General features: G+C 44.6%; 1 protein-coding gene across 1 annotated transcript in view; it reads right to left on the reverse strand.

The window, feature by feature from the left end:
- Window positions 1-13,780, reverse strand: part of Utp20 (UTP20 small subunit processome component) — a 132,743-nt gene that overhangs the window by 61,355 nt on the left and 57,608 nt on the right. Inside the window, exons 15-23 of the mRNA XM_051172760.1 lie at window positions 13,114-13,260; window positions 12,707-12,841; window positions 11,755-11,832; window positions 9,723-9,901; window positions 5,385-5,540; window positions 5,165-5,253; window positions 3,781-3,886; window positions 2,025-2,175; window positions 959-1,021 (exon numbers count right to left, since the gene is read on the reverse strand). Coding sequence (XP_051028717.1) covers window positions 959-1,021; window positions 2,025-2,175; window positions 3,781-3,886; window positions 5,165-5,253; window positions 5,385-5,540; window positions 9,723-9,901; window positions 11,755-11,832; window positions 12,707-12,841; window positions 13,114-13,260 — 1,104 coding nt within the window. The remainder of the gene's footprint in view (window positions 1-958; window positions 1,022-2,024; window positions 2,176-3,780; window positions 3,887-5,164; window positions 5,254-5,384; window positions 5,541-9,722; window positions 9,902-11,754; window positions 11,833-12,706; window positions 12,842-13,113; window positions 13,261-13,780) is intronic.

A 13,780-nucleotide genomic window follows, 5' to 3' on the forward strand; every position in this document is an offset into this window, starting at 1 on the left:
GAAAACTACCACAAGGATTCCAAATGACTAACAGCATCTACTAATATAAAGAAAAATATATAAGCACCTACATATTATATATAATACACACACATATGTAATATGTACACATATATCTGCACATACACACATACTCTCACCGTGCAATTCTATTTCTAGTGCTTGCATCACGGAAACAGTCCTGAACATGCACATCTCCATCTAAGGGAGCTCACTGCAGTGGCAGTAAGAGACTGGGAACGGTAACTAGAACCCCACTTAGCCTCCCATCAACAGAGGAATCACTATGATTTTTAACTGTGGAGTACTATTTAAACTGCAAAAGGAAAGAGGTAAAACCAGAGACACTGATAGAGAAATTGATATGGTAGTGCGACCTTCCCCCATGTTCGCTACCCACAGGATTTGAAAGAATACTTAGTGAGCAAGACTATGAATTCAAAAAATACCAATTTTTTTCTGTTTTTTTTTTTTAAACTAAAGCTTGCTTTGCCCCCGACCCCAGACAGGGTTTCCCTGTGTAGCCTTGGCTGTCCTGGACTTGCTCTGTAGACCAGGCTGGCCTTGAACGCACAGAGATCTGCCTGCCTCTGCCTCTCAAGTGCTGTGTGCCACCATGCCCAGCTAAAGCTTGCATTTTTAATGCTTTCATCTCCCTTTTTAAAAAATTACTTATTTTTATGTTATGTGCATTGGAGTTTTGCCTGCATATATGTCTGTGTGAGGGTGTCAGATCTTGGAGTTACAGACAGTTGTGAGCTACCATGTGGGTGCTGAGAATTGAACCCTGGTCCTTTGGAAGAGCAGGCTGTACTCTTAACCACTGAGCCATCTCTCCAGCCTCTAAAAACCAATTTGTATCATACATGTCTACAATGTTTTCTGCAAAAGTAGTACTGTAAAAATTTGAAAGTATATAAATTATGTTTTAAACTACCCACTCTAATAACTACAATACCTCCACTGAAACTGGAAGCCGGATGTCAAAATGATTGAGGATCCTTATTGTCAAAAGCCGAATCTAGAGAGAATACAAGGGAGATTTCAAACTGTAAAGTCTAAATGAAGGAAGAAACAGAGGCGTGAAGCCCACATCTCACAAAACTCAAGAGATACTATCTGATCAGAGTAAAACTTGCCTTGTCCTTGTTTCATACTCAACAATGACCAACACTTAACTCACACAGCCAATGAATTAAAGATAGGATGAGCCTGAGTGGGGAAGGCTGCTCAATACACAGGCCATGACTCACTGTCTTAGCTATGGAGCAAGTAAGTCCAAGGAGCTGACTGAGCTGAGACACCACTCCGCTGACTTCAGTGGTCGCACGCTCATTAGTGCCAGGCGTACTCCCACATACGTGAGTAGGTCAATCATCTACAAGCCCGTCCCTCCCCTCCAGCCTCTCCCTCCCCTCCAGCCCCTCCCTCCATTCCTTTTTTTATTTCAAGACAGGGTCTTACTACACAGTCCTGGCTGGCCTGGAGCTCACTACGTAGACCAGGCTGGCCTTCAACTCAGAGACTGGTCTCCAAGTGCTGGGATTTATTTAAGGTGTGTGCCGCCAGGCCTGGCTTAAGTTTTCTGTTTTCTAAATTTGGAAACGTTTTGACAGCAGCAACATATCACAAGAACACATTCTCCTCCTAGTTTTAAGTTGTAAGACATAACTGGGTTGTTCACCTATTAGCATAAGCAAAATTTTCTTGTCCATAATGCGCACTATGTAAGGCTATTATAATGGAGATTTAGTCAAACAACTATCACCTGTGAGTACATAAATTAAAGAAAATGTATTTTATTTAATGGCTAGCTTTTTCTACACTAGTCTTGCTGAATTGGAGTTGCTGGAGGCAGAACCTTAAGGAACCCAAGATTTGTAATTTCACCAATCACCCTAACCAGTCTTGTTGTGACAGTCTGTGGCCAGTGTTTAGCTATCACTCTGACGGAAACCACCCACAGCAGTGTCCGCCGATGAGGAACTAGGTGATCATGGGCCGAACATGCAACACGGTATTACCTTGGAGACACCAGTTGAAATGTTTCCTTGTAACTTGGGAAATAATTCCATTAAAGCCTCCTCGGAAAGTGGCCGTTTGCATCCACACAATGCCAGCCTCTGATAATAGAGATCGGCCAAGAGCAACACAGATGGCTCTGTCGGAAATGTCCTGCAACAAGATGTTTACGAGGTTCAACTGCATCATACTGCTAAGTTACCAGGGAATGTCCGCTGATGAGGGAAGTATAAAATGCAGCAGGCTAAGTTTTATAGATTGCCAACATTAGTTTACAACTGAAGACTAGGCCTACCCACTGAGTATTGTGCTTAGACACACTCGAGGAAGAGGTGGGACCAGAATGTCCCAAGCTGCTAGCTCACTCCACAGCTGTGGATGGCAGTTGCATAAAAAAGAGCATACGTGAAATTTGTGAAGTGTTTACTGCAACGCCAGGCACTGAGCCGGTGAGGAGAAGTGCAGCCCGTATCTAAAGCCTGCCCTGTGACAAGCTGCAGACCCTCTATATGGCAAATACATCCACAGATGTAGACTGAGAGCCTAGCATACGCCAGTGGTTTTTCTAGATACTGGATAGAAAGTAAACCAAAGACCAAGTCCTTACTTTCCTGAAACTTGCATTTGAGGAAAAAGCAGCCACAGTACAAAACCTATTCAGTAGTGCAGTGATGACCACTGGGGGGGTGGGGGGAAGCATTCAGAGGAAGGAGGCTACAGAGGCAGGCAACAGAGTATTGGCAGGGACCAGTGGGTAGAGCGGAGAGCACTGGATACAGGGGTCTGAAGGGAAGGCACCCTAGGCAGAAGAATGAATCCAAGACCCTCTCTCATGTATGCTCTGCTACAGGAACGTTGGAGACCAGAGCAGCTGGGGCCAAGTGAACACGGAAACATGGGTGATGTCAGGAGTCAGCAGGGGACTCAGGAAGGACCTCGGGCTTTACTCCCAGTGATGGGTTACGGCAGGAGGAGGGCTTCCCAACAATGCTGCACTCAGGGCAGGAACTCTGCTGGGGCTACTTCATAAGCTGTGCACCACTTGGACACAGCCTCGGCCTCAACCTACTAGAAACCAGAACAGGTCTCTCAATGATGAACCAGCACTACTTGCAGTGTCAGAGGCTGGTCAAAACTAATGGAGAGGCCAGAAAAACCAAACCAGACCATTACCATTCAGCAAAAGACAACAGGGAAGGTTCTCAGAAGCATAGGTCATCCATGGTGAGGTGAAGAGAAAGAGGTAGAAACATACAGAGTGGGGTCATTGAAGAGGTAAGGGAAGGCTAACACTGGGGCAGATGCCTAGGGTATGTGAGGCCTTTGGTTCCATCCTCAGCACTACAAAACAACTTTTTTTTTTAGATCCAGCTGGGCTGGACATGGTGATGCATGCCCTGCAGTCTTAGTAGATGGGGAGGCGAAGGCAGGAGTTCAAGGCTAGAATGGTCTACAGAGTGAGTTTCAGGGCTATGTAGAGACCCTGCCTTAAGGGAGGAAAAAAATCCAGCTGGCATTTTAACTTCAGAGCCCCAAACCTAGGCATACTATGAAATATTTTTTTGTTAAGGTGACTGTATATGTAAAGTCTGTCAAGATTTGCTTATTTTAGTTGAAGGACCTAATAACACGTGATTTCCCCTGGGACTGTATTGGGTATAAAGTAGATTAGAAAGATCTGTTACAACCAAGACTTGACAAAACCAGGAGCTTCTTAATCCTACCCAGTGTGTCGACAAATGGATGCCTCCTACTTACAACACTGCATTCTTCACCCGCTCCACAGGAACCAGATGAAGAAGCTCAGAAGACTCTTCCAGACTTAGCAGGGTGCTTACAGCTTGACAAAGAACAAATAAAGTCCCTAAGGGCAAAAACACGGGAAAAGCACAAACTGTGAAACACCTTACTCACCAACACCTGTTGCTTACAGGAGGCTCACCTAAAAGTGAGTCTGTGCTTTCTGACATTAGTACTATATGTCAAGTTATAAATGCAACAGAGCAAAGTTTCTAAGGCACACACTGCATCTTTAAGATGAACACGTGTTCAGAAGCAGAGAGTGAAATTCATGCCTTCCTCCATTTCCTCTTCGGAGTGGCTCTATCCAACACAATGTTCTACAATGGCAAAAGCCTGTGCTGAAACAGCCATAGTCGAATACAGTAGCCAGCAGATACACATGGCCAAGGATCTGAGCTATGGAAACGCATTCTGATGTGTATGCTTAATATCTAACACATTTGTGTTATATTCTACAGCACAACATTTTTTTGTGGGTGAATAGCCACTATGCACACGTGTTTGGCTAAAATAGTATGTGCTGAGAAAGACAAAATAGCTGCTTTTAAACTGTTGGGCTCCAAGGGAGCCATACAGCAGGTACTGGGACCTGGAGCAGGGCAACCTACTCCCGCCTAAGGGAGCCAGAAGGCCTCCCCGGAGATGCACCTGCAGAGATGCACCTGCAGAGATGCACCTGCAGTGCTCTGAATAAGACCGAATACGTCCCCTGACAGTTGTGTACTAGCACTTGGTCCCCAGCAGCTGGTGCTTTTTGGAGGAGGTTCTGGAACATTTAAGATGTGGAGCCTTGCTGTTGGAAGTAATCTCTCGGCTTCCGTCTCTGGCTGCCTGCTGCCATGCCTCCCTTGCTGTTATGTACTCTCCTGGAATTGTACACTAAGACAAACTCTTTCTTCCCAAGTCACCGTTGCGCATAGTGTTTCATCACAGCACAACAGGCAGCCAGCCTAAGTGGTGTTTGGAAGCAAGAGTACACTGAGCAATGAATGTGGCAAGGGGCTCAGGCAGAGGGGATATTAGATTTTGTTCTGGGTGAGTAAACGAAGAGGCTTGGAGCAGAAGGGGTCCCTAAGGGGCAGGGAAGGCACAGGAGATAGCGGGGACACAAATGTCCCATGTTTTAACATCCTCTTGACATTTCTTGTGTTTAGGCAACTTGGAGCTGTCACCACATTGTGGGGTACAAATGATACAAGCCACTGCTGTACACATTTTTCACACAGGGAGTTACAGCAGACTACAGTGTTAGTACTATTCTCTGGCATTGTAGGTGTTTACATTTACTCAAGGTTTGCAGACAACACCAAGAAGAGAACAAGGGCTAATTGTCACTGACCTTTTCCAAAGCTCCCTCTGTCAACAGCCATGAAGAGTGACTCTGTGAAGCATGACACGAGCGCTATGGCCTTCTCTTTCTCAAGAGGTCTGTTCAAGAAGGGCAGAGGAAGGGAAACTTTCAAATTTCTATTTAACGCCTTATTCACAGGACGGAAAAGAATGGCTAACATTTGAATCAAAATGGTAAACGTTTGTAGAACTAGCGTTTATTTTCTTACCTAATATGAGGTAATACCACAAGAGCTGCCCAAGACTGGGAAAGGAAAGTTGTATCTTTATTTGGGGATAACTGAACTATGGATAAGAGATGGTTTAAGACTGGAAACGGTTCCTTTCTTATTTTAGAGTCAGCTTTCTTCTGCTTTAGGTACGACCTGGAGGTGAAGAAAACAATGGGCAGGTATTTAAGAGCAGCTCAGGTCAGAGAGGAGGCATCTAAAGGGGGGCGGGGCCTACGAGCAATGGACAGACGTAAATGAGCACATGACTTGCCATGACAGTCTCTTTGACTCCATGTGCCGGACTTGAAGCTCTATGTAACTGATCTGTGACTTAAACCAAGTCCCTTCTAGTTCTAGGCACACCTGTGTATTCTGTGCTGCTGGGCACATCTCTTTTTAAGTAGAACAAACTACTTCCTCTAGCCTTCATTTCTTATTTACCTGAGACAGGGTATAGCTCTGAGCCCTGGCAAGCCTGGAGCTGATTTTATAGACTAGGCTGGCCTTGAACTTGAGGTCATCCTCCTGCCTCTTCCCGTCTGAGTGTTGCTTGGTATTACAGCCATGAACCACTACAATCAACCACTTGTTTCCTTTTTACATGAAGAATGTCACAGTTACCATGGTGAAATTGGCAAATACCACTTTTATTAATTATAATTGACAGTCTTCCCACTTTAATGTGAAAAGAGGTTACTCAACGGTGTTTTCTGACGCAGCATTTGTTTGTGGGTATGTATTGGTCTATATAGTTATAACTAGCCCTTTTCTATCCTTTCAAGCGAAGTCATAGAAATGATAGGTAATATGCCTTATAACTTGTCCCCCATGTCCAGTATGGTTAACTTGTATAACAGACATAGACTGTTAAAATTCTTGTTATTTAAATGAACAAAAAGTCACACCCCCCCCCCCCCATTTGATAAGACACAAAATATTTAGAAATAATAGACAGGTAACTTTAACTTAATTTTACTATCATTTCATTAGTCATCATATTTTTTTTTTCTTAGCTCTGGCTGTCCTAGAACTCACTCTGTAGATCAGGACAGCCTCCAACTCAGAAACCAGCCTGTCTCTGTTCCCCGAGTGCTGGGATTAAGGGCATGTGCCACAATCATCCTGCTAGTCATCATATCTTAGTAGTCTTTTTTGGCAATAAGCATGATTTGACAATCTGTAGAAATCTTATAAAATACTGAGTTGATGTTTTAAAAAGCCATTATTTGTCCTATCACTGTCCTATAGTTAACTCCTCTCCTTGCCTGGAGTCTCAAACTCAGATCTTGTAAGGTTCAGCCCTTCCCACCATTACAGTAAGTGCAAAGGCCCTGCTCCAGAAAGGACTGGTCCTCTCTCCCTCTCCTTGCTCATGTCCTAACTGCCTCACCAGTAAGTACCCTCTTCACACAACACTATCTTCTGCAGGGTGGAAAGGCATCTCTGCTTAGTCAGTCACACCCCACTGCCCATAGCAGTGAATGGGGCTTTAAAAGAGCAGTTTCACAGCAATGAAATCTCCCTACCTCCTGTGAGATGGACAACTGGGACGGTACTGAAACTATGAGGTTTCTGAGACAGGGTCTCACTTGGATCCCAGGCTCACTCAGACTCACAGTGTTGCTTAGGGTGGCCTGTAATTGCAATGCTCCTCGTTGCCAGCTCCTTGTTTGGATTCTAGTCGAATGCGCAAGTGTCTGTGCGCAAATACATGTCACCATACTCAGCTCAAGCTATTACTGAAAACTCCACAGGAAGAGTTAAGACAAAAGTGACCATTTACATGTATCTCTGTGTGTGTGTGGGGGGGGGGGGGGTGGCAGAGGGATGTTTTCTCAGAGAAACAGACATGGAAGTTGTAGCATTAGCTAAAAGTTCTACATTTATTTGTTTTACCCTGTGCTTTTCTTAGGATTATACAACTGTGAGGTGTGATAGGCGGCCTCATCAATCCTTGGGGAAGCTGTGAACAAAGCAGCTTTACTCGGTGGCACAGAGCCCGGACTTGTGGCCCCTTGCAAGAATGTGCCTGCTAGAGACTGGCTCTGGATTGTGAAATCAAGACAGAAGGCCCAAGGAAATGATTTTCCACAAGTTACTCATTGTGCATTTCTCAAGAGCCAGAGCTCAGTTAAAGAAAACAGGACTCTATTTAGGCATTTGACAGAGAAGCCACTTTCAGGGTAGGAGAAGTAAGCAGGCACTAAGGAGGTAAGCCTGCCCCCCACCTCCAGCGTCTCCAGCTCATCCAATGTAAAACCTAATGCCAGGCTGGGAGGAGAGGAGGGAGGGGGCTACAACCAGGATGTAAAGTGAATAAAACAATAATGGTAATAATAAAAAAGGAATATGCAGCAGATAATATGATATGAAAGGATATATACAATTATCAGTGATCACGTCATAGATATTGCTAATACTCTGGTGGTTTCATTGCCTATGATTGTAATTGTGTAGGTCAGAGGCTAATGAAAATAAAGATATCTTTTTGTACATTCAAAACAAACAAACAAACAACAAACAACCTAAGTGCTTCATCCCTGTGGGACAATACCCTCACCACACAGCCAAAGTCAAAGCTGAAACCTTAGCAGACTCAGGGAACCCCATGGCTTACCCTAGCGTCACAAAGCAAACCACAAGAGTGGCAACAGGTACAACCACTCTGCAAACACAAAATCAAGCATGGAAACATACAGACACATTCACAGCGAGATGGCTCAGCAGGCAGAGGCACTTGCTGCCAAGCCCAGTGACCTGAGTTTGATTCCCAGAACCTATGTAATATAAGAAGCTACTCATACAAGCTATCCTGTGACCCCACAGATGGGTCTGCACCCACCTTCACCCACACATGCCAACACTTTTAATACAACAGTATAAATGAAACAGACTAAGGGACACAGAAGAAGACCAGCAAACATGGTCAGGTGATTTCTGACAGAAGTTCACGGGCAGCTCCATGGAGAACAGCTTTTCAACAAATGCTGCCAAAGCACACCAATAGCCATCAGCCAAACCCTCAAATCTAATACAACAATGAATACATAATGTGCTACAGACTGCATATGGCAGGGAAGGGAGGGGAGGAGGGAGGAAAGAAGGAAGGAGACAGACATGGTGAGATCCTGTCTTAAGAAAAATATCAAAAAGCACTTTTCAATATGTTTGATAGAACTTTTGTTTCTGTCATGAAATGATAAATTGTATTTAGTTCACCAAAAATCATGCCTTCACAAGTCACTATAATGCTCATTCACGAGAAATGGGTAGGGATTCTTCATACTTATCAGAAGCCCCAACTTCCATGTTGGGGTATTTACAGAGTTGAGAACATGAATATTCACTGTAGCTTAACTTACAACAGCCAAGAAGCAGACATCACCTAAATGTTCTTCCATATGTGAATGATTAACCCACTGTTACGTTCTTACTGGGGATCCTCCTCAGAAACAAAGAGGAGGGAGCTTACTGATACAGAATTTGGGTGATTCTCAAAGGAATTATACTAGGTGAAAAAGCCAACCAACTGCAAAACATACACTATACAACATTCTTAGAGTGATATAAAAATGGGAGGGCAGGCTAGTGGGTACAATGGGTTAGGAATGGAAGTGAGTGTAGCTACAAAAAGGTGTATTAGGGAATTGTGAAGAGAGTAGGGAGAGGGTATGGGAGGGGCTGGAGGGAGAAGAGAAGCGATGTAATTGTTTTCAAATGTTTAAAAGCCGGAGGACAAAAAGATACAAGGATGAACACCTCTGTGCCTTTAGGTGCTGGTGGCGGCTCTGCACAGACCCTCAGATCTACATACGGACAGCGCTCAGGTGAACACACTGAACCGAGGGAATCGCACTGATGCTGATATGTCAATTCTAGTTCTAATATGGCAGCAAGACTACGCAAGATGTTACCAGTGGGAATTGTACACACAGAACCTCTCTATACTATTTCTTGAAATTACACATGAATCTTAATTAATCCTAAAAGGTTAAAAAATGCATAACCACCTTTCTTTCCTACCCTCTGGGATAAACCAAGTTAATAAGTTTATGTCTCCATTCATATTTTTCCATGCTTACCGACATCTTTTGTTTCAAAGTTTGCAAACTGGATTCATACTACATACTACGTGCATAGCCATAATGTGAGTCTCTCCCATAGTACCTTATCATGGACATCTTTCGTGTGTGTGTGTGTGTGTGTGTGTGTGTGTTGTGTGTGTGTGTGTGTGTGTGTGTCTGCACACACACACAAAATCATTTTGGGTAGTATACTTGAACATTCAATTTGGAATGAATAATCTTACCATCATTCAGTGGATTCAGAACTTACCCCACTGTCTGCTGTGAGAAAACCAGAGGGTATTTTTCAATGGCCATGGAGCCAGCAGTGGGCGGAGCTGCTTTGTTCAGAATGAGCTTGGCTAAAACGGCCAGTGCTTCGTCGCTGACAGCAGAGTCACCCATCAAGAAGCAGTTCTCAATGTACAAGAGAAAGCTCGGTAGAAATAGCTGAAGACAAAAAAGGAAGTCAGCCATTAGCAAAAACAGATTCCAAGCTGGGCGTGGTGGCACATGCCTTTAATCCCAGCACTCGGACAAAGAGGCAGGCGGATCGACGCGAGTTTAAGGCCAGCCTGGTCTACAAAATGACGCCTAGACAGCCAAGGCTACACAGAGAAACCATGTCTCGAAAAACAAACAAACAAAAAGCAGATTCTAGAACCCCTAGGAAAGAGATGATAACACTTCAACAGAGTTCCTAGCAAAGGGTCAGCAATAAAGTTCTCCACAAAGACACTGTGGCAACACCTGTCACTGTGGGGAAAATGACCTACAACCTAGCAGATGATGCCTGGTCTACTGTCTATGCAGTGTAACGAGGGAACAAGACATTTTCAGATATACTAAGTCTCATGTTCTTGCATTTACCCTCCCCATGAACCTGTGGGAACTCTACCCTGAGATAACAGAGGTAAGTAGGAATGAGGGAAGTGCAGGGCCCAGGAGACAGGCGAGAAGCAAGGGGCCACTCTAGTGGAGCATCTGTCCAGCAGACCGAGACAGGAAGCCCTGGACAGGAAGCACTCCAGAGGAAGCTAAGGGAAGGGGGAAAAGCGGATGGGCTGACAACAGTTTGCCATTCTGACTGCTACTGGAAGGAAAACTCACAGACAAGTATGCAACCTGTGTGAAGAGTGAGACAACTCTAACTCAGGTTAAGATGAGAAGGCGTACAAAAGGGAACATGTAACACTAACTCTGTGTTAGTAACTCTGTGCTTACAACAAGCAAGTGATAAAGATGGATTCTATCAAAACCCAAGACAGGACTCTCCTGAGAAGGTGAGAAGGATAAAGGAACTAAAATTAATCTACCAGAGGAGGAATTCATAGAGGAGACTGAAACTAGCTGATCAGGGAAAGAATACATTCAGGTCAGAGTAAATACCAAATAAATAAATTAAAATAAATAAATAAAATAAGATAGACTATTTGTTGTGGCTGCTGCTGGTAACATGGGAAAACAAATGATTTGCCTTTTACCTTGGTCTGATTGGTTTAAACCAACCAACACACACACACACACACACACACACACACACACACACACACACATTTTCCAGCTACTGTTATTTCAATTAATTAATTAATAAATAATAATATTATCATTATGTTTGTTTTTCTCGACAGGGCTTCTCTGTGTAGCCTTGGCTGTCCTGGAACTCATTCTGTAGCCCATGCTGGCCTTAAACTTACAGAGATCCACCTGCCTCTGCCTCTTGAGTGCTGGGATCATGAATGCATCATGCCTGGCTAGTTTGGTTTTTTTGATACAAGGTCTCAGGCAGCCTTTGCTAAGCTTGGACTCAAGACCCTTCTGTCTCTATTTCCTGAGTGTTGGGATTATAAGTATATATCCCCACACTGGAATAAGATTTATTTGTATTTGTGTGTGTGGTGGGGGTGAGATGGGGTCTCATGCACCACAGGCTGGTATGAGACGAAGCTGAGGATGGAACTATCTCTATGCTTTTAATTCACATCCAAGTTCTCTGAATTGACTTTTCAATTTTACCAAATGGTTTTCTAAATTACTCAATTACTGTTAAAAACAGTGGCTACGGGCTATCATTTGGGGGTGGGGGTGTCTGTGTGCGTGCTTTAAGACAGAGTCTCGCCCTGTGTAGTGGCACATGCCTGTAATCCCAGGACTCAGGAGGCACATGCAAGCAGCATATAGTTTCATATATAACCTATGACTGAATATAAGTTCCTTAAAATTACATTAACTAAAACAGCAAGCGCTGCTTCTGTTCCTCTCAGATTTGATTCTATCGCGGCACTAAGATTAGGCCCGCTCACCTGCTCAAACTGCTTCATAGCAAACATGACTTCAGAGAAATTCAAAATCAAACGTCGCTCAAGCGTGCTTTCAAATATCTGTGAAGCACAGATCAAAAGCATTGGTGAATGTCCACAGCAATCTTCCCTCCCAGTGTGAGCATAGGACAGACGGTAGGCATGGCACACACAGTCGGTACTCCACCCAAAGGCCCAGCTTGCCCAGAAGGAAGCAGAGCAGAGCAGTGCCTCAGTGGCCACAGGCCCTCAGCTAGGCTTGGCTCCTTCCAGCTCCAGTCACAACAGGAAAAACGGAAGGCTCCATATGAACCCGGTTTTCTATTTTCAGTCCCACTTCAACCTACTTTCCAACCCCACTAAAACGCAAACAGCAGATTATGATCCGGCTTAGAATTCTTCTGCAGCCTTCCCTATTTTATGGGTCAAGCCTAACTTTTCAAACCAAGCGAGCTCTTCTCCTATGGTGCCATACTGTCTTGCGCCCCTGTGCCCAGACTAACCGCATCTGTGAAAACAAGTCAGCCAGTAATGTTCCTTCTCCAGGGTTTTTTTTTCTCCATTGGCAAATCGCTAAGAAACTTTAAGACTACTACAAGCATATGTCCTTTGGAAAGCTTTCTCTGTTCCCTTAGTGAGAAGGGTTAACAAGTGTGATTCAATAGGCGTCTCTAGTTATTAGTTGACTGTACTGTAACTGCTTACTCCCAGGCTCCCTTACCCCGGGTCAGGATGGTAGGCATCATACCTACCCTGGACCATGCAGCACACAACCTAACGCTTGCTCTGAGACCAGCTTTTACCATGCTTCCTTCTGCTTGTTTCCATGAGGGCATGCAGCTCCCATCCCCCACTGAGGGCAGAGCCTTTGCCATGCTCCACGGGCACGCAGGGCAGGCAGACAACACTAAACATGTCACAAACTACACAAGTAACATCTGCTGAAGCCTATGACCTTTTCTATGGTTTCTCTGATGAGGGGCTCTGGTAAGGAGACATTTTCAGCCAGGAGCAAAGCAGAAACTACATCCAAGAGGGTCTTCCGGCAAGACGTGGAAAGGTTGGCTGTCTGTAATGCTTCGGACAATACCTATAGTAATAAAGACAAAACAAGGCACGCATAGCAAGCTACACCCCCCGGCCCCACCTTCTAGTGCTGGGGAATCATCAGTTGTTTGCACACGCTGGGTGAGTGTGCAATACAGAGCTATACCCCGGCCCTTCTCCAGGTGCTTTTCTCTACTGGCAAACTATTAAACTTTTAAAGACTACTCCAAGTATATGCCCTTTGAAAAGCTTTCTGTGTTCCCTCAGCAAGAGAAGTTTAATAGACTCTTAAACACATCAGACTGGGGCACTCACCCTGCAAGTGTCAGCGGGCTTTGTTATTTTCGACCCACTGCCGTGTTTCACAAGGATCAGATATGTTTCCAGCAACCGCCTCATCTGTTCCGAGTTCTCACAGCTGTTGGTTTTCGTGACCTTGTTGTGTAGCTCCCGGAGTGATTCCTTCAAACCAAGAATTTAACAACAACAACAAAAAATGACTACAGAACTCCAAATCCCATGTGCACATGTGATAACGGACTGGCGGTGACAGCTCCCCTCACCTGCTCACACTTTCTGCTTTATAAAGAAGAAAGATGCACCTCTCACGCGTCACTAGACAGCGGCAGCTAGTATTTACAGAGCACTCTGTTCTGTGCTCTTGGGAAGTATTTCCTCAATACTCCCACAGCACCCTTGACACAGCTAACACCAGCCCCGTCTGATCACATGAAAACAGTGAGCAACTGGCCCTCTAAATAACCTTTTCGAGTCACACTAACAGTGAGTGGTAGAGCCAAGACACAGACAGGGAATCTGACAATTCTCTTAGCCACTGTGCTCCACTGTATTGCAAGATAGCACGTCCGCCGCCCTCCTCCCACGAGACTATACTGCAGCGGGAGGAAGAAGACCAATGTAATCAACGTACAGGTAGAAACATAAAGGAAATGATGAAACACAATTTCCAACAGGAGTTGCT

This window comes from Acomys russatus, chromosome 31 (genome assembly GCF_903995435.1).
Source record: "Acomys russatus chromosome 31, mAcoRus1.1, whole genome shotgun sequence".
Lineage (NCBI taxonomy): Eukaryota > Metazoa > Chordata > Mammalia > Rodentia > Muridae > Acomys > Acomys russatus.